This window comes from Panthera leo, chromosome F2 (assembly GCF_018350215.1).
Source record: "Panthera leo isolate Ple1 chromosome F2, P.leo_Ple1_pat1.1, whole genome shotgun sequence".
Lineage (NCBI taxonomy): Eukaryota > Metazoa > Chordata > Mammalia > Carnivora > Felidae > Panthera > Panthera leo.
The window spans coordinates 923,277-949,575 of record NC_056695.1 but is presented as its reverse complement, the minus strand read 5'-3'; the positions used below and the strand labels follow the sequence as shown (position 1 = coordinate 949,575).

The following is a 26,299-nucleotide window of genomic DNA, read 5'->3' as shown; positions in this document are numbered from 1 at the left end:
GCAAACATATTCTCCCATTCAGTAGGTTGCCTCTTAGTTTTATTGATTGTTTCCTTTGCTGTGCGAAACCTTTTTATTTTGGTGTAGTTCCAGCAGTTTATTTTTCTTTTGTTTCCCTTGCCAGAGGAGACATATCTAGAAAAATGTTTCTGTGGCTGTTGTAGGAGATATTACTGCCTATGTTTTCTTCTGGGAGTTTTATGGTTTCAGGTCTCACATTTAGGTCTTTAATCCATTTTGAGTTGATTTTTGTGTATGGTATTAGAAAGTGGTCCAGTTTCATTCTTTTGCATGTAGCTGACCAGTTTTCTCAGCACCATTTGTTGAAGAGACTGTCTTTAACCCATTGTATATTCTTGCCTCCTTTGTCATAGGCTAATTGACCATATGATAAGTGTGAGTTTATTTCTGGACTTACTGTTCTGTTCCATTGATCTGTGTGTCTGTTTTTGTGTCAGTATGATATTGCTTTGATTACTACAGCTTTGTAGTATGGCTTGAAATCTGGGATTGTGATAACTCCACCTTTGTTCTTTCTCAAGGTTTTGAATATTTGGGGTCTTTTGTGGTTCTACAACATATTTTAGTGTTATTTTCCTAGTTCTGTGAAACATGTTGGTATTTAGATAGGAATTGCATTAAATCTGTAGATTGCTTTGGGTAGTATAGGGATTATAGCAATTTTGTTTCTTCTAATCCATGAACATGGAATATCTTCCATTAGTTTGTGTCATATTCATTTTTTTTAATCAGTGTTTTACAGTTTTCCGAGTAAAGATCTTTCACTGTTTTGGTTAAGTTTATTCCTAGGTATTTTACTCCTTTTGATGCAATTGTAAACAGGATTGTTTCTGTAACTTCTCTTTCTACTACTTCATTATTAGTGTATAGAAACACAACAGGTTTCTGTATATTAATTTTGTTTCCTACAGCTTTACTGAATTTTTTTAATACTGCTGAGAGGGTTTTTTTGATGACATCTTTATGGTTTTCTATATATGTGTCATATCTTCTGCAAATAGTGAAAGTTTTACTTCTTTAATTGCAATGACTTTTTTTTTTTTATGGATGTGTTGGGTGTCTTGTTACATTCATTCCTAGGTATTTTATGTTTTTCAGTACCCTTCCAATTATTTGCTGTTCATATTTTCTGAAAGTTTTGTTTTGTTTTAGCATGCATGGGTGTTGAATTTTGTCAAATGCTTTTTCCTGCATCTGTTTGATCATGTGCCTTAGGTATGTAGTCTACAGTTTTGTTCACATCCACTGGTTACTTATTGATTCTCTGTCTGGATGATCTGCCCATTTTTGAAAGTGAGACATTAAAGTCTCCAACTATTATTGTCTTGCTGTCTGATTTTTCCATTTAGTATTTGCTTTATATATTTAGATGCTTCAATGTTAGGTGCATAAATATTTATAATTATTACATCTTCTTATAGGATTGACCACTTTATCATTATATAATGACCTTTTTACCATTTTTAGCTTAAGGTGTATTTTATTTATTTATTTATTTATTTATTTATTTATTTATTATTTATTATTTGTTTGTTTGTTTATTGCTACCATTTGCTTGAAATCTTTTTCCATGCCCTCACTCTCAGTCAGTGTTGTCTTTATTTTTTTTTAATTAATTAATTAACCTTTTTTTAAACTTATATCCAAGTTAGTTACCATACAGTGGAACAATGATTTCAGGAGTAGATTCCTTAATGCCCCTTTCCCAGTTAGCCCATCCCTCCCTTCCATAACCCATCTAGTAACCCTCTGTTTGTTTTCTATATTTAAGAGTCTCTTATGTTTTGTCCCCCTCCCTGTTTTTATATTGTTTTTGCTTTCCTTCCCTTATGTTCATCTGTTTTGTATCTTAAATTCCTCATATGAGTGAAGTCATATGATATTTGTCTTTCTCTCACTGAGTAATTTCGCTTAGCATAATACCCTCTAATTCCATCCACATAGTTGCATATGGCAAGATTTTATTCTTTTTGATTACCGAGTAACACTCCATTGTATATAGAGACCACATCTTCTTTATCCATTCATCTATCGATGGACATTTGGGCTCTTTCCATACTTTGGCTATTGTTGACAGAGCTGCTATAAACATTGGGGTGCATGTGCCCCTTTGAAACAGCATACCTGTATCCCTTGGATCAATACCTAGTAGTGCAATTGCTGGGTTGTAGGGTAGTTCCATTTTTAATTTTTTGAGGAACCTCCATACTGTTTTCCAGAGTGGCTGCACCAGTCTGCATTGCCACCAGCAGCGCAGAAGAGATCCTTTTTCTCCACATCCTCGCCAACATCTGTTGTTGCTTGAGTTGTTAATGTTAGCCGTTCTCAGTGTTGTCTTTAAAGCTAATGTAAGTCTCTTAGTCACATATTGGATTTTTGTTTATTTTATCCATTCAGCTGTTCTGTCTTTTGATTGGAGAATTTTATCCATTTACATTTAAAGCAATTATTGATAGGTAAGGACTTATTTTTGCCATTTTGTTGTCTGGCAGTTTTGTAGATCTATTGTTCCTTGCTTCTTGCTGTCTTTTCTGATTTGATGACTGTTTGTACTGGTATACTTTGACTTCTTTATCATGATCTTTTATGTACTTACTAAGGCCTTTCCTTTGTGGTTACTATGAGGCTTACATAAAATAGCTTATAACACCTTAGTATAAGCTGATAACAACTTTACTGCAATAGCATTTTTAAACTTTATGCTTTTACTTCCCCATGCCCCTCACATATTAGATTGCTGATGTTACAATTTATTGTTTTTTATGTTGTGTATCTAATAGCAGATTTTTGTAGTCAAGGTTATTCTTAATACATTTGTTTTTAACTTTTAAACTAGCATTAATAGTGAATTATGCACTGTCATTACCATATTAGAGAAACTGACTTGGGCTACATATTTACCATTAACAGTGAGCTTTGTACAAACTTCATATGTTCTCATATTAATTAGCAGTGGTTTATTGCTGCTTGAAAACTCCCTTTATCATTTCTTATAAGCAAGATCTAGTGGTGATGAACTCCCTTAACTTTTGATGGTTCAGGAAGTCTTTATTTCTGAAGGACAGTTTTGCCAGGTATAGTAATCTTTGGTGACAGTTTTTGTTTCTTTGCTTTTTAAATTTTTTAAAAATGTTTATTCATTTTTGAGAGAGAGAAAGAGAGAGACAGTGTGTGAGCAGGGAGGGGCAGAGAGAGGGGGAGACATAGAATTCGAAGCAGACTCCAGGCTCTGAGCTGACAGCACAGAGCCCAACTGGGGCTTGAGCTCATAAACCGCAAGATCATGACATGAGCCAAAGTCAGACACTTAACCAACTGAGCCACCCAGGTGCCCTGATATGTTTTTCTTTCACTATTTTGAATATATCATCTCATTCTCTTCTGGCCTGAAAAGTTTATTTTGAGAACTCCACCTCTAGTCTTATGGAGGTTACTTTGTATGTGATGTGTCACTTTTCTCTTGTTGCTTTCATTGACTTTTGACAATTGAATTATAATGTGTCTTGTGTGGCTTGGTTTGGATTCAACCTGTTTAGGGTTCTTTGGGCCTCATTAATCTGGAAATCCATTTCTCTGCCCAGTTTTGAGAAGTTTTCAGCCATTTTTATTTTAAATATACTTTATGTCCCTTTTCTCCTAGGATTCCCGTAGTGGGTATTATTGTTTCATTTATGTTGTCCCATAGACTCTCTTCACTCATTCTGTTTTTTATTTTATTTTATTTTATTTTTACTTATTTTTATTTATTTATTATTTATTCATTTATTTTTGGTCCTCTCACTGGATCATTTCACTGATTATTTCTTCTGCCCAGTTAAGTCTGCTTTTGAAGATTTCTATTGAATTCTTCAATTCAGTCATAGAATTCTTCAGTTCTAGGATTACTGGTTTTTTGTTTTGTTTTATGGTTTCTATTTTTTTGTCGTTGTTGAACTTCTTATTCATACATTTGTTTTCCTAATTTCATTTAATTGTCTGTGTCTGTGTTCTTCTGGCTCACTAAATTTCTATAAAAGTATTTTGAATTCTTTTCCTGATGCTTCATAGATCTCCATATCTTTATTGTCATTCATTTAGCTTTATTATTTTCCTTTTATTGTTTTCCTCTATCTGAGGATACCTTTATTTCACTTTTTTTATTTTCTGTGGATATGAAATTCTGGGTGGATCCCTCCTTCCTCCTCAGCAGTATCATTTGGCCTTCATGTTTCTGAAAAGAAAGTCATGATTAATCAAATTGTTGTTCCCCTGTGTTTAATCTATCATACTTTTTGACTGGTTTCAAGATTTTTGTTCATTATCATTGGTAATCAACAGTTTGATTATGATATGTTTAGGTGTAGTTTCCTTTGAAGTTACCTACTTAAGGTTCACTGAGCTACTCAAATCTACATTTTTGTCACTAAATGTGGGGGCTTTTTGGTTATTGTTTCTTCAAATACTTCTGCTATAATTTTTCTGTCTTTGTAGGGTGCCCATTACACATATATTATACTTTTTGACATTGTCCCACATGTCCCTGAAGCTCCATTCATTTTTTATTCAATCTTTTTTCTCTTTATTCTTCAGATTAAATCATTTCTGTTGAACTGTTTTCAAAGTCACTGTCATTTTCCTGTATTTTCTTAATTCCTCTCTAAGTCAGTGTAGTGAATCTTTTATTAATTAGTGGATTTTTGGGTTGTAAAATTTACATTTGTCTTTTTTTCATACTTTCTACTGAGATAGCTGCCTTTTCATTATTCATGGTTTTGTTTTGCTCTCTTGGAGCATCATTAAAATAGCTGCTTGATCATTCCAGCGTATGGGTCATCTCAGAGTTGACATCTGTTGTCTGTCTTTTTCACTGACAATGGATACATTTTCCTGGTTCTTTGTATAGCAACTAATTTCGGATCTAGAAATTGTTAATATTATCTTGTGTATACTCTAATCCCTTTTATAATTCCCAGGAATAACTGCTTTAGTGAGCTATCAGTGCAGTTAGATTTGGCCAGTGGACTCTGTCTTGCCTTCTTGATTCACATCTCAGTTGAGTACTCAAGTCTTTTCTTCACTGTCTCCAGTCAGTGTTGAACATGCATACTTCAGGAGGCAGGCTGAAACTTGTATGGCTTCATATACAGAATTAGAGGATTCTCACTGCAGCCTTTGGTCTGCCTAGGCTCCCTTCTAGGTTTCTCTGGGCACAATACAGCAGGGCTCCTGTCAGAATCTTAGTCACTCAGGCTACCATAGCCCTCAGCAGCTAAGGTTATCCTCAAGGCAAAACCGGAAAAAGAAAGAGAAAACCAGAAACTCATCCAAATGGCAGCACCTTCTCCTAGCTTTGACTTCCCTGCCCACGCTGTATTTACTTTCCGTGACTTCAGGTGGTTGTATTTGGTATTTTATCTAGAGCTTTAATTATCAGCAGAAAGGTGGTCTGTAAGATGTTTACATTGCCATATAAGAGGGGGACTCTTGTTACTTGTGGAAAGATGGTTCTCTCCCTGGTTCCATCCTCCCCAGTCTGATAGAACAACATGTCATACACCACAGCATTTGTCTGCCTTTTTTAATTTGTTTCCTCTATCGGAACTTCCTTACCTCCTCTAATACCTGAAATCGAAATCGAAAAATACCTGGCTATTTTTCAAAGCCCAGGAAAAAGTCCATCTCACTTTGTGAAAACGTATCCACCTCCCCTTTTTGCCACCTCACTCCTCCATTTCTGAGAGCCCAGAGCACTTGACTCATTCTGATAGTGTAACATTCATGTTTCATTCATAAATTATTTCCTCAAATGTTTATCAACTTTTACTTACACAACTTTTGCTTGTTTATGCTTTCAACTAAAACCAGTGAAAGCTTAAAAAGCAGTAGCAACTAGGGGAGCCTGGGTGGCTCAGTCAGTTAAGCATCCGACTCCAGCTCAGGTCATGATCTTGCAGGTCATGAGTTCGAGCCCCACATCAGGCTCTGTGCTGACAGCTCAGAGCCTGGAGCCTGCTTCAGATGCTGTGTCTCCCTCTCTCTCTCTGCCCCTCCCCCGCTTGCATTCTGTCTCTCAAAAATAAATTTAAAAAAATTTTTTTAATTAAAAAATTTTTTTTAAACTGTAGCAGCTCTTGGGAGGGCAGGGACCCTTGTAGATTAGGTAGGGAGCCAGGAACGCAGAAGCAGATGACTAGAAAGACCTGTACCTTGGGAATAACAACAACAAAACGAAAGATGTGTGGGACGTGCTAGTCTCTCTGGCTACAGTGTTTCTAAGAAAATTGAAATTAGGGGTGCCTAGGTGGCTCAGTCGTTTAGACATCCAGCTCTGGCTCAGGTCATGATCTTGCAGTTCCTAAATTCAAGCCCTGTGTCGGGCTCTGTGCTGAAAGCTCAGAGCCTGGAGCCTGCTTTAGATTATCCTGTGTCTCCCTCTCTCTCTGCCCCTCCCCCACTAGTGCTCTGTCTCTCTCCCAAAAATAAATAACCATTAAGAAAAAAAAAAGAAAATTGATATTAATTGCTAGATGAACAAAAACTTAATTGATATTGTAGCAGGATTCTCACAGAGTCGTGACACTGAGGCTTTTCTTTCCAGGAAGCAACTTTATTTCTGCCAGCACTGCTCAGTTTGGTTCCTACCCAAAGAACTGAGCCCCGAATGCCACATAGTGTAGTTTTTTATGTATTTTCTACTTCTTTGTCTCCCGTATATGGTAACACACAAACATGCAATCTGATTAAGTGGTCTCATGTTGCAAGGTCATGAGGGATGCTGTCATGCACGCATATAACCAGGTTGCCTTGTGGTTTTTTGTTTTTATTATTTTTTTTAATGTTTATTAATTTTTGAGAGAGAGACAGAGTGCAAGTGGGGGAGGAGCAGAGAGAATGGGAGACACAGAATCCAAAGCAGGCTCCCGGCTCTGAGCTGTCAGCAAAGAGCCCAACACGGGGCTTGGACTCATGAACCATGAGATCGTGACCTGAGCTGAAGTCAGACACTTAACTGACTGAGCCACCCAGGCGCCCCTGATTTTTGTTTTTTTTCCCTTAGGGAGGGGACCCTGTCACATTCCCACCTCTGATGCTTGGACCCCTCTATTATTTTGGGTCAAAGAGTATCATCTTTGTTTAGAGGTTTATATTTTCATAACATCATTACATGAGTGGCTATCTTTTTTGTTTCAATCATGGCCTCAATGAGACTGGAGACAGACCATGTAACCAGGGGAGCTAGGCAGGGTAGGATTAAGTAACCTCCCAGAATTAGGAAGATAATTTTTATGAGAGTTTTGAATCCCCCAGAAGTTGAAAATCATCCTCCAAATAACTCCCCGGGGTTTTAACCGTTCTAGGTCTGGATGGGGACATGAGCAATCCTTTTTATTTGATTTGTGATCTTCTCTATGACTTTTTACTCATTATCTATCTGTAGGCAGTAGTTGCTCAGGTTAAACTTTCTATACTCTTTTCTCAGAAGCAAGCAGATAATCTAAGGCCAAGAGATTTTGATAGATAGCTTTGCGCATTTTGGTTTGCTGCGTGGCTAGTAAGTTAAGAGCTCTGGCAATTGTATTGGGTATAATTTTTATAACAGTTACATTAGAATTTCTTAGATGGCAAACTTATGAATCAGTTAAGCATGAGGCATATTTTCCAAGAGATCTAAATATCCTTAGTTTCTCTGCAACAAGTCAGAACCACAAACCTACATCTGGTAATTAGTGCTTTAGTCTCTTATCTCGCATGATATCCAGTGAATGTAATCCTAATTTATCATGCAAGCAAAAACTTTAACATTTTAGGTTACTAAAGACTTTGAAAGCTATCTTAACAATTACCTATGAAAACTATGAGACAGGTAAAGTTAACCATTACTTTAAGTCATTCTTTAGCTGATAAATTGGAACAGAGATAACGAGCTTATTTGACCTTCAGCAAATCTAGGTAGAAAAAATTTTTTTTTAAATTAATGTTGCTAAAATTGTCTGAAACCAATAAACTTAAATTAGCATAAACACTGAATACGTTTTACTTGGGTCCATGTAAGACAGTTTGTTCCCCATGGTTAATTTTTACCTAGAGAACTGGTGGGGAAATCTGAAATGGGTGGTCTTTGCTCCACAACTTCTATCTCTAGAGTGGGAGGAGGAGCCAATTATGTAGGCCTCACCCTAGGTGGCGCAGAAATAGGAGGGGGCGGGGGGAGGGGGGGGGGTGTTGGTAAGGAAAGGCAGAAGAGACAAGGTGCCAGCAGAAGGAAGAGAAAGAGAATTCCGTTTTAAATCTTGTCAGCTCGGACAAAGGAGCAGACTCCAGGTTTCTTTTGTTCTCTTTTCCACTAGTGGAATTAGGCAGTCCATGTCAGTTTGGAGGAGACAAGGAATTTCTCCAAAACAAAGGGAGTTTCAGCAGCTCTTTGGGAATATTCCTTAAAGTCCCTGTTCTGAGGTAGAATAACCAGAGACAATTGGCTCTAATTATCATAGTCATTGACCCAGGAAATGAATGAGAGACAAGTCCCCACATACAGTCACACAGCAACTCCAACCCACCATCCTACATTCAGCACCTTAGAGTTGTGGCTTTGTTCCTCATCCCTATGGAATGATTAGGGCAACTCTGGGAGGTGATCAGGCTCCCCTTCTGCCTCTCAGTGGAGGTCTGCCAGAACGAACCCAGGTTCTTACCAGTCTGATGGGCGGCACTCCCTGAGCTGGTTCTTAGGACTCACAGGTTCCGTTGGTGTACACGGCATCCTCATCCTGACACACCAGGAGGGCTAGTCTCCTGTGGATCTAGCGGTCTGCTAGCCCCTGGTGAGGCTGCCTCCCCCGGCACTCTGAGGTTCGTATCCCCAGTGGCAAAGGAGGTGGAAACGCACCATCTCCAAATCCCGGATGAGCCTCCAAGTAATGTCACGGGATTCTCACACAGGGAGTCGTGACCCTGAGGCTTGTCTTTCCAGGAAGCAACTTTATTCGTGCTGGCACAGCTCAGTTGGGTTCCTACCCAAAGAACTGAGGCCAGAGTGCTACGTGGTGTAGTTATTGTCTCCCATATATGGTAACACAAACATGTAGTCTGATTAGATTAAGTGGTCTCATGTTACAAGGTCGTGAGAGATGTTTTCATGTACGCATATAACCAGGTTGCCTTGTGGTTTGTTTTTTGTTTGTTTTTCCTTAGGGAGGGGACCCTACCACAATATTGATCAGGGATGGATTGTATATGTTAAGGGCCTTTGTCAGTGTTTACTAACATGAAAATAATGAAAATGAAATCACTGGAACAGAGTCAGATATGTAAATTACAATACAAATAAAAATAATTCTGTAGCAATATAGCATTATCTTTTCATATTCCCAGTGATTATAACCTGTTTGCTGCTTTACAATTTTCATCTTTGGGGTAGGACCTTAGATTGGAAGATATGAAAAGGGAAATGGCTTCTGAGCCAACATAGTCATGTCACCCATTCATGGAGAGAACATTGTGCGTTTAAATGCTTTATTTTGTGGAGGTGTATGCAGTAAATGATATCTAGAAAAATATCTTTTAAAGAGTTGGTTAATTAAAAATAGATATTAAATCTGGTGCCTAGAGTGTACATTTACAGTCTAAAAAATGAGCAAAAATTTAATAGCTGTAGAATTTCTATCAATACCATCCAGTAGCTTACTGTATGTCCAAGATTTCTTTCATGAATCTCTGGCATTAACTCTCACTTTTCTTTGTTTTTTGTAGCTGTTTCTTTCTCAGCAAAATCGAGGAGAAACTTATTCTTCCTCCAGATGATCATAGTATGTCCATGGATGGTGATGGAGATCCCAGTGACGGGATGGAAGTCCAGGAACAGGGAGAAGAGGTCTGTTCTCTGATTAAGAACTGTATGTTTTCTATGAAAATGAAGATGGTAGAAAGTGCAAGAAAGCAGGTGAGTACTCATATTTGTAGTCCTCTATTTCTTTAAATTAGCTGGTTTTTAAACTTTTCCCTAAAATCTGAAGCTCAAAGATAATTGAGTACTTAGTATTTTTGTTCTCTTTAAAAGAAAGTAAACTTGAAGAAACACTTAAAATTATCCAGAAAGTTCTAAAGTTTATTGCATACTTGTTAATCATTAGAAAATAATTATTTTCTGTTATTAAAAAAAGAAAATAAACCCAATATCAGATTGGATCCTGTTTAACAAAATGAATGTTTGCCAGTTAGTTACAAATTATATTTAGGTTTATTTCATGGAAATAAGATATTTATTTATTTATAAAATAAAATATAAAATATATTTAGGTTTATTTTTTGTATATAAAATATTAAATCATATTTTTCATGTACTTAAATCATATTTGAATATACTAGGGGAGCTTACTCTTTTAATGACTCTATATTGATAGATTGCTATTATAAAGCAAAGAATGTTATTCTAGTAGAAATAATTAATATTTCTGTAAGTTTAAGTGCTAGTTTCTCGGTTTTTCTTTGAGATGGGTATTTTATCAGATAGGGATTTGTATATTTCAAATAACAGAAAACCCAACCCAGAGCAGTCTAGGTGAATAAAAGAAATCTGTTAGTTCCTATGAGTAAAGTCTAGAAGATCTGGCTTTCAGATACTCTGAAATATATTGTCAGCAAGGGCCTGCTTTCTCTCCTTCAGTTCTCTCTTCTACCATACTGATTTTGTCGTCAGATTCTTTTTTTTTTAAGTTTGTTTATTTTGAGAGAGAGAGAGGGAGGGAAGGAGGATGAGAGTGTGCATGAGTGGGGAAGGGTCAGAGAGAGAGGAGAGAGAGCTAATCCCAAGCAGGCTCCTCACTGTCAGCACAGAGTCCGATGCAGGGCTCAATGCCACAAACTGTGGGATCATGATCAGAGCTGAAATCAAGAGTTGGGTGCTTAACTGACTGAGCCACCCAGGCACCCCCGTTCTCAGATTCTTATGTAGTAGGTCTGTCTAGCAGCCCCAGGCTTACCCTTTGTAGTTGGAAATGGCTGTGGCTGTTTCATATCTTCCTTCCTCCTTACTACATCTTCTTGGAATTAGCAACAGTTTCTATTCCTTGCAGAAAAAAGGAAGATTCTTTTCATTAGCTCTCCTTGCACCTGGGGCCATCTTGTAAGGCACATGGCTAAAGAGGAGTGCATGTGGCTTGTCAGCAGGAAGTTAGGGTGCTTGGGCCAGACGGAGAGACATGTGTGCTCCCTACTACGGCTCAGACTTTCCAAACTGGGAGAGGGTTCTGGTGAGAGAGGGGCAGGCAGTGAGCTGCAAGTGCATTGCTTAGAAATGTGTGCGAATTACTAAGATGGCTAAGACCCTTCCATGTGGCACGCTGGCTTTTCTTAGGAAGTTGTCAACAATATGTTCCCATATAAATAAGGGCTAGAGAGAGGTAGTACCAGTTCCAGCAATATTGGACATGAAGAGAGAAAACTAGTTCTAGTCTGAAGATCACATAAAACCTTCAGTGCATTTCAGTTTACCTGCCCATGCTCTTTGAAACTCTCCGAAAGTAGCAGAACTGAAATTTGAGTTTTGCCTTTTTTTTCATTACCAAGCACAGCATTAGGTGCTGGAGAACTAAAGTGAATAAAATACAGACATACAGATGAGCAGTTATAGTACAATAATACCAAAGGACAGTCACATGGGAAGGACACCTGACCCAGCCTTACGGAAACAGAGAAAGCTTCCTGGAGTAGGAGGTCATAGCTAAGTTGGGAATTGAGAGGTGAGATGGGTGGAGGGAATAACATATAAGACCCAGAAGTGGCTCGGGGCAGTTGGTGTTTTGAGTGGAGCAACGGTTGAACTTTAGCCCCTACTTAAAGGCCGTGCTTCTTTGTGCAGGAAGCCCTGGGATCGAGGTGACCAGATATGCAGTTTTTTAGTACATGTGCTGCCGGAGCGAGCACTAGATATGCAGTTTTAAAACAGTATTCCGATTGTAGTGAGGAGAAAGACTGGAGGAAGGGCAAAGGCTTGCCCAGTATCAATCCACGTGATGGATACGGGCAGCCAGTCTAGGTTCTCCGCCAAGAAAAAGGAGGAGGCGTGGATGAGGCAGTGTGACTGGTTCTGCTTCCCCCTGTGTCGTTTGGTGGATGGGGTGCAGGAGGAGGAGTGTTTTGTGTGGCCGATGGTGCATTCATCTCAAGACATCCTGAATTTGTGAGGCGTTTAAGACAAGCGGGTCGTGATTTCTATGCGATAATTTATATGTAGGAAATCTAAAGTTCTGGAGAAAAAGAATTATGCTTGCGATAGACGCATGACGTGTGACTGGCACGTGGACCGTCTGGAGTGGGTAAGGCGACCAAGACCAGTTGCCAAAACAGACAGACGGCTCTGGGAGGAGCAAAGGGAGAGGTGCCCACAAAGGGGCCGAAACCAAACGGTGACATTAGATGATGACCCCGAGGGGCTGAGCCCGCAGGAAGGGGCAGAAGTCATTACCTGGGAGAGCAAGGGTGTGCAAAGACCAAAGTGCCCTTGCATTGAGGGGAGGCTTGTGCTGACTTTGGTGAGAATCACTTCACGAGAGCAGAAGTCAGATCATAATGGGTGGAAGAAGAGATGAAGGTAGAGATTCAGGGACAGTGAGCGCAGGCTGTCCCTAAGGAGGCCACGGTGCAGAGGAGCCAGTGGGTTCAGGGAGGAGTTTGGTCTTTAGGGTGGAGGTGCCTGAGGGTGTTTAAAGCCTAATTCTGGGGACAGAGAGGACGTCACTGGGGAAATCGGATTTCTTGTGGAGTTTGCGGGGACAGGATTCAGGCAAAGGTGAGTGGGAGAGCTCATCTGTTCTCTCTGAGAACTGGCAGTGAGGCCCTCTGCAGAGGTTGAGCTGAGGAGAGCTGAGGACAGTGAGAGAGTGGTGGGCTATTGTGGACTGTGGTGGAGGGCCTGGAAAGCCACGGAAGGACCGTTGGGGCACACAGAGAGCCTGGCTACTGTGTCTCTGGTGCATCTGTAAGTGTGTAGGAGCGGACGAGGCATGCCCTCGATACACCCGGAGTGTGGTTTTGCCAGGTGGGTGTAACACAGGGACAACGGCTGATGATCTTGCTAAGAAAGTGGTGGCTGGCTTAATTGCACATGGAAGGAAGTGGAAGCAGAAAGAAGGCAGGTAAAGTTACCAGAGGTCTTAAGATTATAAAGCAGACATAACAGGAGTTTGGTGAATAGACTGGGTTTGTGGTCATAATGGGGTGATTTGAGGTTAGGAATTTGGTGGGGAGGAAGTTGTGAGTAGTGATGAGTAGCACGGTGCGGCTCAGAAACTGTACCCAGCAATGTCTGGGTAAAGGCTACTGTTCCTCCTCTCCGTGATCACTGTCTGGCGAGAGAACAAGAGCTGCACTTTGACCCAACAAAAGTTCAAGGTGGGCAAAGAAAAGAGAGGTCACCATGCTAGGAGAGCCCAGGGAACAAGAGAGATTCTGCCTGGTAAGAGGGCTTCCTGGAGAAGGAGGCATTTGGGCAAGGCTTTATGGAAACAGCAGGGTTCGCAGGTGAAGAAAAGAGAAAGATGTTATAGATACAAGATGAATTCAAACAAAATCATGGAGGTGAGAAACTGGGAATTGAAGTCTGCTCTGAACATGTTGACTACGTCAGAAGTTGTTTGGAAGATTGGCTGCTCAGGGAAAAGGCAGAGAGACTGTGAAGTCTCAATGTAGGGAGGTGGTGGTGGGAACGCAGACAGCGTGCGAGATGCTCTGTTCGTGATAGAAGAAGCCCAGAGACGCTGGGAATGATGGAGAAGGTGCAGCTGAGGATGCCTCGGAATTTTAGCCTTTGCAGTTGGAAGGGAGGTAATTACGAAGGCACCAGTTTGAGGAAAATGTCTTTGAACCTTGATAGGGAAGATTTAAAAGACGTCCACACGACAACCGACATTTATACACCAAAATTTAAAAACTCCTGTGCCGTAAATAACACACTACAAAGAGTGATGAGACAACTCCTATAATGTGAGAAAATACTGGGAAATCATGTATTTGCTGTGGATCCACTATGCAGAACACCTAACGAACTCTTTGTAACTGAACAACAAAAACTCAAACAACCCAACAAAAAGAAGGGCAAAGGATCTAAATCGACATTTCTCCAAAGTAGATCCACAGATGGTCAACAAGCACATAAGATGTTCAACATTATTAGTTATTAGGAAAATGCAAATCAAAACCACACAAGACACCACTTCACACCCACTGAACCAAAGAGACAGTAACAAGCGTTGGTGAAGATGTGGAGAAATTGGAACCCTCATACGCTGATGACAGCGTAAAATGGTGCGGCTGCTGTGGAGAACAGTCTGACAGTTCCTTGAAAAGTTAAACGTAGAGTTAGCATGTGACCCAGCAGTTCCACTCCCAGGAGAAAAGAGAGTGTGTGTCCACACAGAAATCTGTATGTATCTGTATTCAAGATAGCCAAAAGGTGTAAACAGCCCAAGAATCTGTTGGTAGATGAATGGGTAAATAAACTGTGTTGTATTCATGCAGTAGAATGTTATTCAGCCATGTGAAGGAGTAGAGTACTGATGCAAACGGTAACATGGATGAACCCAGGAAATACTATGCTAAGTGAAAGGAGACAGGTAAAAATCACCACATGTTTTCTGATTTCACGGACATGAAATGTCCAGAATAGGTAAATCCACAGAGACAGAAAGTAGATTAGTGGTTTGGCCACGGCCAGGGGGAATGGGGAGCAAATGCTCACGGACAAAGGGTTTCTTTTTGAGTTGATCAGACGTTCTGGAACTGGATAGTGGTGATGGTCGCCCAACTTTGTGAATATACTAAGAGACACAGAATTGTACACTTTAAATGTGAATCTATCCCCACGATAAATAAGAACACATCTACATAATTTAAGTGGAGGAGGGGTTCGCTGCTCTAAGGTGAGTTGTGTCATGCAAAAAGGAAAGCAGGCCAGTTAAAAACTTATGTTAAATAGTTTTATTTCTAAGTTACCACCTGTATGTCATCGTAGCTCTTTCTCTCTTCTGTAGCACAATTTCTCACTTGCCATGAAGCTACTGAAGGAGCTGCATAGAGACTCCAAAACAAGAGATGGCTGGCAGGTGAAGTGGGTGCACAGCTACTCCCGGCTCAGCCACAGCCGGAGCCGGGCCCAGAGCTGCCCCGAGCAGGTCCTCACGGCGCTGAAAACAGTCTCCTTGCTGGGTACCAGGATGCTCTTCCTACCTAAATACGTGCAGCAGCACTGTTTTATCTTACATCTCTGTGTCTATGAGAACTCTTCTTTTGCTGCTTTATCTTATATTTGCGAATTAAATCTTGTGATAGTTTTACTCTTTGGAGCCAAGGTAGTTTTTATCTTAGTAATGCTACTGAATGTGGTATTTGGAGATTTTATTTCTTTATCGATCAAATAAAATTGAAATTAAATTTTTTTTCTTTAATACTTATGCAAATTATGAATCTAATAGCTTAATTATTTTGAAAACCTCATTTACTTATAAGAATTGCCTTGTAAAAAGTTGAACATGAACTGCCTTTTTTTCTCTCAGCTCTTCTCTTTTTATAATAACATAGCCTTTAAGGCTGAGGGGAGAAAACCTTTTTCTTTGAGAGTTTTGGATCCGCTCCACCTGCTCTGCTGCCCTGTGTCCAAGGGTACATGGCACTGTTATTGACAGTGTTTACAATCCTATTCCCAAATCTGACTCTTCAATAGGACAGGGTATTATATCAGATATCAGTTTCAGTCAAAATGCAAATAGGGGAAACAGGACTTCCATTTGATCAGGGTTAGAACATCACCCTTATGATTGCTTAAATATTTTTAGGGTTTTTTGGTGGGGGGAATAGGGGAGAGGAGGAGGAGTTTGCTGATCCTGAGAAAACATTAGTGCTCATAATAATGACCCAGTTCTAGTGTCCTAGTATGGCGGTGGTTTGTAACAGTCTTGTGAAATAACAGGGCCAGTAATTTTGATTATGTATCTGAGGGAAATCTGGCAGAGAATTTTCATGGACAGATGAACATGGCAGTGTAGTTGACGGGACTTGCTAGGTGACGGCCCTTTCTCTTTTGCTTGCGTCCCTTCTCACACCTGTGCAAGCTGCAGGCTTGACCAGGGCTAATAAGTTCCTTTCCTAGAACCACACAGTAAGACATAGAACTAGACCTTTGAATGTAGTAGCATCTGTGGTGTTATCAGCTATAGGCCACATTATCAACTTAAAAATGTACTCTGGGCTATTAAGATACATGCACAAATCACATTAAAAAGAGCCATTTTCTTTATAAGAGAATTTGGTGCCAGTTCTGCATGATTAGAGAATTTGGTGCTTTGACAAAATGCAGAACGATGGTACTTGAATAAAAGTTTATTCAGCGTTTTAATTGCTTAGCTTCTGTAGGCGTTGATACAGCCACTGCTAACAAAGAACATTTTTCATTAATGTGAATTCAAGAAATTCCCTAACCAATGTTTGAAGTCAGTTTCTTATCCTTTCAAGATTTATTTTACTTTTTTAATAGAAAACAACTTTTGTACGCTATGAATATCTTTTTTTTTTAATTTATGGCATTCATTTATTTCTGAGAAAATCATGTGTGTTGTATGTTTTTAATCCAACAGGTGAGAGCATATCAAGTTACTTAAGCAAAAATGTTCTGGCTTTCCATGACCAGAACATTCTCTTGGGTACAACTTACAGAATCATAGCTGATGCTCTCAGCAGGGAACCAACCTGCCTTGCTGAAATCGAGGAAAGCAAGGCTAGAAGAATCTTGGACCTTTCTGGATCCGGTTCAGAGAATACAGACAAGGTAATGAACACAAGAAGAGTGAGCTTGTTATGTTTGTGTGTTGTGTGTCTATAATGTGCAGCCTTCTAGCTACATGAAAGAAATAATGAAGAATGATGATTGCTTTGTGTTTGGAAATATATTTGACAGTTATGCACAGCCAAGTTTCTTATGTGGAAAACTGACACACTCCATGTGTTTCCTGTTTATTTGAACAATACAGACTGTTTTAGTATTAAAAATCAGAAATTTGTGTCAGATTGAATGGAACAGTTCTTCCATGGATTTTTTTAATGAAATTTCACCACCAGCCGCCATTCAGACATCCCACTAGCTTGTGGGGCAAACCAGGCTTTTCTGCCCTTTTTTATGTAGTGTCTGCTTTGCTTAGCTTTTTTAAAATGAATTTTTATTTTCCATAGTTAGCAGCTTCTCATCTCACTGTGCCCATCTCACTTCAGTTGTTAGCCTTGCCTTCTTCCTCCACAGTGTTAGCAATATCTGTGCAGGGTGGCGAGGTTAAAGCACCATCTTCTGTCTCTTCTTCGGACAGGCCATATGACCCCCAGTGACCTTTGGTGCCAGTTCTGCATGATTAGTGGACCATCTGATTTTTAGAAGTACTGAGGATCGTACTGGAATCACTTACTGTTTCACAATCAGGGCAGACAAACTCCCTTTTCCATTTAACCAGCTTTCTGTGATCACAAGTAATCTTTCTGTATCATCACAAGTAGAAAGTAGGATTCTTCAAGAAAACTTCAGCCGTACTCACAGGTTTTCTGAGACCTCTGTGAATTCTAGGTGATTGCAGGTCTATACCAGAGAGCATTCCATCACCTTTCTGAGGCCGTACGGACAGCTGAAGAGGAGGCCCAGCCTTCCATCAAGGGCCAGGGGCCTATAGCCAGCATGACAGAGGCTTACATGACACTGGTGGATTTCTGTGACCAGCAGCTTCGCAAGGAGGAGGAGAGTGCCTCAGGTGAATCACAGAAGGAAAAGCCATTTAGTTTGTCACACTGTGTTAACCAGTCTTAAGACTTTTGTGGATATTTTAGGTTTCCAGTTTGCTTGTTTGTTTTTAAGTGACAGTTATTCTGAGAAAAGTCTTGCCCTTTATTTCATGTTGATTTATTTTTGAGAGAGTGCACGCGCGCGCACACACACACACACACACACACACACACACACGAGTGGGGGAGGGGCAGAGAAAGAGGGGGACAGAGGATCTGAAGTGGGTTCTGCGCTGACAGCAGAGAGCCTGACGTGGGGCTCAAACCCACAGGCCTTGAGATCATGACCTGAACCAAGGTCGAACGTTAAACTGAGCCACCCAGGTGCCCCAAGGTCTTGTCTTTTTAAGAGGCAGTGACATCTTCAGACAACACAGAGTCTAGCTATCATTTTTCTTTCCGTTTGTTTAGTTTATACTTTCTACATTTTGCTTGTTGCTTTGGTCATATTGGCTACGTGGCCTGCCTCTTGCTCCTGAAATAAATTCAGTGACCAGAAGCTGCCCTGTTTTCCCACCCAGCCCAGGAAGCAAACTGCACTTCATGCAGAATGCATGATCTAACAGAAGAGTCAGGTTCAAGATGGATGCTTTCACATATGGCCCAAAACTACGTCTGGTGTTAGTTGATCTAAATACGTGTGAAAAAGAGAACAGTGACATAATACAAAATATAAACTAAAAAGGGAAATATAGTCATTTGTTAAATTTTACAGTTTATATAAGTGGATATATTGACCATTTTTTCTTCTCTCCTGTCCTTGGTAGTTATTGAGTCTGTAGAACTGCAGATGTATCCAGCCCTTGTGGTGGACAAAATGTTGAAAGCTTTAAAATTGCATTCCAGTGAAGCCAGGCTGAAGTTTCCCAGACTGCTGCAGATTATAGAGCTATATCCTGAGGAGACCCTGAGCCTAATGACAAAAGAGGTTAGTATTTGAATTCTGGTGAAGACAACTTTAGAGTACGTGAAGACATGTTTCTGTTTATATTTAAACACATTAGTATGTGTGGTGCACAAGTTACACTTTTTCCTAGCCAGACTGAATTTTACTACATTCCAAAAACATAGAACTTAAAGTTGTATACAGCTATATAAAAGAGTGTTCACATTTACCAGTTTTCCTTTGTGGGTGTTGATAAGAACACTGTGTCTGAACAAGGACCCCAGGAAGAGGAGGAGTTATGTTTGGGACAGAGGCAGGAACTTTCTGGAGCACAATTTGCTGCCCATAACGAGTAAGCTGTAGTCTGGAACATCTGTTGGTGCCTTATGCTCAGTTTATTATTTATCTCAGGGAGAGGGAGTACATTTCAGCTGGCTTCCCACCCCCGTGACCGTAGTGCCTTCTGGCAGCACCGTGTTCACAGGATTCTGAGTCCTCTGAGCATGCGGCGAACAACCAGGTGCGCGGGCACTCCCCCACACGGTCTGCTCACCATTCGTGTGTCCCATGAAGGCCTCCCCCACAGGTCTGCATCAGCCTGCTGCCTTCCTGTCATAGGGGCCATCTGAAAGACTCCTCAATGACTTTTCTAGATGTTTAACTAGAAAATAGGGCCAGGCTTTGAGTTAATAATATGATAGTTTAAAAAGGGTAGCATAGTACTCTATTAGCTTTACATCGTGTATTTTTAAACAATGCTGGTATCTGAGCTGTGGAGACTCCGTGCCTGGCAGGGCTTTATACTACACCCTCTGACCCTCTTCTGGTTGTGGAAGAGTAGGGATTTTTCCAAAAGATCCTAAAAAGGAGATGAAAGTAACTTCAGAAATGTAGTGTATATATATGTGTATGTGTTTTCCTTAAAGACAAATGAAGAAATCATTAAATAAGTTATGATTTTAGTTTTTCCAAAATAATATTTTATTTACATATGATAAAAATAGCATTTCAAATTTGTGAGGAAATAAATGGAATGTTCAGTCAATGTTGTTATGGCACCAGGGATGAGGAGCTAACCGTTATTGAGCACTCCCTGTGGCTATATGGACTGATGCCTTTTATCCCCACACACTTTGCTCTTTCCTCATTTAATAGTTGAAAGGAGGAAGCTTGACAAGTTCACTCTTACACCAACATTCCAAGTGCATCAGATTTTATCTTAAAACTAGCACAGTAAAAAGCATGGGGCGGGGGCAGGGGCGGTGGGGAACATGAGCAAATTTAAAAATGGCCTTGGAGTGAAGCTATACAAAAACCAGAAGCTATAAAGGAAAATATTCAACACTTCTATCCAGGGGAACAAACAAAAAAAGAGCTGATGTCTGCCTCTATAAAATAAATAGACAGTAGAAAATTGTCAGAGGAAACACATGTATGATTAAATATGTAAGGAAAATAAACAGACTGTGTACCCTCACTAATAATGAAATGTGAAAATTAAAATTAGGTATTTTTCACCTCTCAAATTGACAATAAATTTAAAAAACTGATTGTCTCCAGAATTGGAAAAGATTTTGGAAACTAGTCAATCTAATCCATTTTTTTTAATTGAAGTTTAAGTTGACATAACAATGTGATATTAGTGTTAGGCATACAGTATAATGATTCAATAATTCTGTGCATTATTCAGTGCTTATCACGATAAGTATAATTCCCGTATGTCACTATACAGTGTTATTACAGTATTATTGACTGTATTCCCTATGCTATACTTTACTATCCCATGACATACTCATTTATTTCACATATGAAGAAATTACTTTTATTATGTTAGAATATTCCTTAATGAGCTAGCAATTATTCATGTAAAAGAGAGTTCAGAAAATAAATTCATGACTATATTAGCTTTGTCCTTGATTAGAGATTTATGAATTATATACAACATAGTGGTCCCCAGAGTAGGTTACTCTAGAAGTAGGAGTAGAGAAGGTCTAAGAGACTAAACTTGGAAGAGCTTCTCCCTGCTTGTCTTGCTGTTCCAGCTGGACCAGCAGACTTAGGTGCAAGGATGGATGTATTTTTCTCTGTTGAATTTAAAGCTTTACAACAGTTTGGGGTGCCTGGGTGGCTCAGTCAGTTAAGCATCCGACTTCGGCTCAGGTCGTGATCTCACGGTTCGAGAGTTCGAGCCCTGGGTCAGTCTCTGTGCTGACAGCTCAGAGCCTGGAGCCTGCCCCAGATTCTGTGTCTCCCTTTCTCTCTGCCCCTCCCCCGCTATGCTCTGTCTCTCTCTCAAAAGTAAGTAAACATTAAAAAAATAAATATTAAAGCTTTACAATAGTTTGAATGCTCTTTTCTGCATCTATCGGTTCAAAGGCTTTGTTAATTTGGTCAAACGACAAATTGTGAGTCACAAATTCATCAACTTTTACCTTTTTGGACATATATTCACACCAACTTTGGGGCACTTTCCACACCCTTCCATCTTCCAAAGGCAATGCCTTTCCACGTGCAGCCTCTTACCAGCTGAAATGGGTGAGTGGCGATTTCTTCACCCGAAGCAGCTACTCCAACTGCTACGCCGATGCCCCAACCTGTGTGGCACGCCTCCAGTGCTGCTCTTGTGACTTCCGGGTTACCAGTACACCCGAAGGCATAGTTCACTCCTCTGCCAGTCATTTCAGTGAACACTTCTTGGATGGGTTTCCCGAAGTCCTGGGGGTCTTGACTCCTTGGCCCTTGTGAATCCCATGATAACCGCCGATCCAACTCCTCCTAGGCCAAGATGGCACTGTTCATAGCAGCACTATAACCAGTTGAAATGCCACAACTCAGAAGGCAGACGTCATCCAGAGTTGTCGAAGGGTCCATTTTAGTAACAGAGATACCAGCCACAACTGTATTTTCAGAAAACTTGCTGGTTCCCATGTAATGTAAAGTTGTCTTTTCCTTTGCAAGTAAATCGGCTAGTAGCACCTGGCATTAATCCTTTTCCTTGAGTAACTCTTGTCTTCTGGCAAAGGTTTGTTTTAGGGTTTAGACAAAATTTGCATTCTCCACACTGTGCAATGTCAGTGGGATGACAGTATCATCGGCCTTCAGCTTCATCACTCCTTTGCCAACACTTTCCACGATTGCAGCACGTTCGTGTCCCAAGATCCCTGGAAAACTCCCCTAAGGATCAGCCCCACTCGTAGGCATTGGTGTGGCCAACTGCAGTGGTGATAATCTTAATTTGAACTTCATGAGCCTTTGGGGGGTGACACCTCTATGTCTGCTATAGACAGAGGCTTTTCTGCCTCCCAGGCAGCTGCAGTCTTGCACTTGATAACCTGGTTCACCACGTTCTCGGACTCGGGTCAGTGAGGGGCAGGCATCCAGAGTGGGCCGCACGGGGCTGGGGATCTCATTTTATAACTGGAAGTTTGTACCTCTTAATCTCCTTCGACTGTTTTGCTCATCCTGCCACACCTCTCCCCTTTGGCAACCACTAGTTCTCTGTATTTATGAGTCTGTTTCTGTTTTTTGTTTGTTCATTTATGTTGTTTTTTAGATTCCACGTATAAGTAAAAATCATGTAAGTAAAATCTTTGTCTGGCTTACTTCACTTAGCTTTATACCCACTGGGTTCATCTTTGTTGTTGCAAATGGTGAGAATTCATTCTTCATGGCTGAGTGATAACCCATTAAATGCATATATCACATCTCCATTATCCATTCATCTATCAGGGGACACTTGGGTTGCTTCTGTATTTTAGCTATTGTAAATAATGCTGCAGTAAACATGAGGGTGCAGATACCGTTTTGAATTAGTGTTTTGTTTTCTTTGAGTTAATATCCTACAAGTAGAACTACTGGATTGTGTGGTATTTCTAATTTTAACTTTTTGAGGACCTCCCTACTGTTTTCCATAGTGGAAATTTACATTCCCACCAAATTTACATAGCGGAATTTACATTCCCACCAACATGCAGGAGGGTTCCCTTTTTTCTACATCCTCGCCAACACTTGTTTCTTGTTTTTTTGATACTAGCTATTCTGACTAGCTAGTGAGGTGAGATTTCATTGTGGTTTTGATTTCCATTTCCCTGATGATTAGTGATGTTGAACATCTTTTCATGTGTCTGTTGATCATCTGTATGTTTTCTTTGGAAAAATATCTATTCAGCTCTCCTGCCCATTTTTAAAGATGTATTTATTTAAATTCAAGTTAGTTCACATACAGTTGTAGTGGTTTCAGGGGAATAACCCAGTGATTCATGACTTAAATATAATACCCAGTGTTCATCCCAACAAATGCCGTCCTTAATGCCCATTGCCCATTTACCCTATCCCCTCACCCACCACCCCTCCAGCAACCCTCAGTTTGTTGTCTGTATTTAGTTTCTTATGGTTTGCCTCCCACTTTGTTTTTATCTGTTTTTTACTTCCCTTCCCATATTCTCATGTTTTGTTTTTTTTTAATTCCACATTAGTGAAATCCTATGATATTTGTTTCTCCAACATATTTCGCTCAGCATAATACACTCTAGTTCCATCCACATTGTTGCAAATGGCAAGATCTCATCGCCATTTTGATCCCAAGTAATATTCCATTTTATACATATACCACATCTTTATCCATTCATCAGTCAGTGAACATTTGGGCTTTTTCCATAATTTGTCCATTGTTGATAGTGCTGCTATAAACATTGGGGTGCATGTGCCCCTTTGAATCAGCATTTTTGTATCCTTTGGAAAAATACCTAGTAGTGCAATTGCTGAGTCATAGTGTAGTTCTATTTTTAATTTTTTGAGGAATCTCGATATTGTTTTCCCGCGTGGCTGCACCAGTTTGCATTCCCACCAGTAGTGCAAAACAGTTCCCCTTTCTCTACATCCTGCCAAAATCTGTTGTTTCCTGAGTTGTCAATTTTAGCCATTCTGACAGGAGTGGGGTGGAATCTCATTGTGGTTTTGATTTGTATTTCTCTGGTGATGAGTATTGTTGAGCATCTTTTTATGTGTCTGTTAGCCATTTGGGTGTCTTCTTTGGCTAAGTGTCTATTCATGCTTTTTGCCCATTTCTGCACTGGATTGTTTTTTTTGGCGGGGGGGGGGGGGGGTTGAGTTTGATAAGTTGTTTGTAGATTTTGGGATACTAATCCCTTTATCTAATATGTCATTTGCAAATATCTTCTCCCATTTCTTGCCTTTTATTTTTGTTGATTGTTTCCTTTGTTTTGCAAAAGCTTTTTATCTTGATGAGATCCCAATAGTTCATTTTTGCTTTTGTTTCCCTTGCTGCTGGAGATGTGTCTAGTAAGAAGTTGCTGTACCTGAAGTCAAAAAGGTTGCTGCCTGTGTTCTCCTCTAGGATTTTGATGGTTTCCTGTCTCACATTTAGGTCTTTCATCCATTTTGAATTTATTTTTGTGAATGGTGTAAGAAGGTGGTCCAAGTTCATTCTTCTGCATGTCACTGCCCAGTTTTCAGCACTGTTTGCTGAAGAGACTGCCTTTTTTCCATTGGAGATTCTTTCCTGCTTTGTCTAAGATTAGTTGGTCATTCGTTTGTGGGCCATTTCTGCATTCTCTGTTCTGTTCCATTGATCTATGTGTCTGTTTTTGTGCTACTACCATATTGTCTTGATGATTAAAACTTTGCAGTACAGCTTAAAGTCTGGAATTGTAATGCCTCCCACTCTGCTTTTCTTCTTCAACATTACTTGGGCTATTAAGGGTCTTTTCTGGCTCCATACAAATTTTAGAGTTGTTTGTTCTAGCTCTGTGAAAAATGCTGGTGTTACTTTGATAGGGATTGCACTGAATATATAGATTGCTTTGGGTAGTATAGACATTTTAACAATATTTCTTCTTCCAATCTATGAGCATGGAATGCTGTTCCATTTCTTTGTGTCTTCTTCAGTTTTTTTCATAAGCTTTCTATAGTTTTCAGCATACAGCTCTTTTACCTCTTTGGTTAGGTTTATTCCTAGGTATCTTACAGTTTTTTGGTGCAATTGTAAATGGGATCAATTCTTTCTGCTGCTTCATTATTGGTGTGTAGAAATGCAACCGATTTCTATACATTGATTTTTATATCCTGTGATTTGCTGAATCATGGATGAGTTCTAGTAGTTTTTTGGTGGAGTCTTTCGGGTTTTCCACATAGAGTATCATGTTATCTGCAAAGAATGAAAGTTTGACTTCTTTGTCAAGAATGAAAGTTTGTCTTTGTGTGCTTTGTCTGCTTTGTATGTCTCCTTTGTATGTCTCCTTTGTATGTCTGCTTTGTATGTCTTTGTCTTTGACATTCTTTGTCAAAGAATGAAAGTTTGCCAATTTGTATGCTTTTTTATTTCTTTTTGTTGTCCGATTGCTGAGGCTGGGACATCCAGGACTATGTTGAACAACAGTGGTGAGAGTGGACATCCCTGTCGTGTTTCTGACCTTAGGGGGAGAGTCTCGGTTTTCTGAGCTGTGCTGCCCATTTTTTAATCAGATTATTTGGGTTTTTGGTATTGAGTTAGGAGTTTTCATTACACTTTTAAAAATGAAAATTTGAAAAATCTTTTTGGAGGGAAATCTAGCAACGTTTTTTACAATTATTAATGTTCACACAGTAGTTTTACCTGTAGGAATTTATCCAGTGGGCACACATAGCACAAGTGATAAATGTGTAGGGATTTCCATTATAGCATTATCTATAATAGAAAAACTTGGAAAATAACGTAAAAATTGATTATATAGCAGTAGTTAAGCAAAATGGAATACTATATAGCTGTTAAAAGGAATGGGGTGAATCTCTGTCAGACAGTATATGGAGTCTGATTCCATTCAAGTAAAGAAAGAATATGGGTGCACTTGCAGGCAAAACATCCTAAACAGTGGAATGGTTGCCTCACTGGAATAAGAACTGAGAGGACTGAGGGAGAGAAGATGTTTTGTTTTAGACTTATGCCTGTTTTTATACTTCTGTATATAGATATATATTTTTTTATATGAACACATAATACTTTTATAATAAAACTGTTAAATATTTTATTCATCATTAAGTTATACTTCTCTGTGTTTTAGATGTCTTCCATTCCTTGCTGGCAGTTCATTGGCTGGATCAGCCATATGGTGGCCTTACTGGACAAAGAGGAAGCTGTTGCTGTCCAGCACACTGTGGAAGAAATTGCTGATAACTATCCACAGGCGATTATCTACCCATTTATAATAAGTAGTGAAAGCTATTCCTTCAAAGATACTTCTGCTGGTCATAAGAATAAGGAGTTTGTGGCAAGGTGGGTTGGTTAAATATGATAGGTTATTTTAAAAAGTGTATGGTAAAAGCAAACACGTGGGGGCCTCCTAGCTGGCTCAGTCAGTGGAGCATGTGACTCTTGATCTTGGGTGTACAGCTTATGTAAAAAAAAAAAAAAAAAAAAAAAAAAAAAAAAACAACACACGGAAGCTTATGTTTGTCTTCAAATTAATTAGAGCCATCCTTGGAGAATAGAAAATCTTAGACATCTATTTGTTGAATGTACCTACTCCTGGTATGTTGTTACAGAATTTCTTTTCTTTTTCTGGTTTTTTAAATTTTTTTTTCAATATTTATTTATTTTTGAGAGAC

The 26,299-nt window shown here is 39.6% G+C and overlaps 1 protein-coding gene and 1 pseudogene across 3 annotated transcripts in view; one reads left to right on the top strand and one right to left on the bottom strand.

The window, feature by feature from the left end:
* The window catches only part of PRKDC (protein kinase, DNA-activated, catalytic subunit), a 214,591-nt gene that overhangs the window by 165,213 nt on the left and 23,079 nt on the right, over window positions 1-26,299 (top strand). For 2 of the 3 annotated variants that reach the window (XM_042923148.1, XM_042923150.1), the window contains 6 exons: window positions 9,751-9,940; window positions 15,027-15,201; window positions 16,626-16,816; window positions 17,600-17,780; window positions 18,579-18,739; window positions 25,756-25,967. In XM_042923148.1, coding sequence (XP_042779082.1) covers window positions 9,751-9,940; window positions 15,027-15,201; window positions 16,626-16,816; window positions 17,600-17,780; window positions 18,579-18,739; window positions 25,756-25,967 — 1,110 coding nt within the window. Of the gene's footprint in view, window positions 1-9,750; window positions 9,941-15,026; window positions 15,202-16,625; window positions 16,817-17,599; window positions 17,781-18,578; window positions 18,740-25,755; window positions 25,968-26,299 lie in introns of those variants that run through there. The other variant, XM_042923151.1, reaches the window with a different exon arrangement.
* LOC122211245 lies at window positions 21,022-22,366 on the bottom strand (annotated as a pseudogene).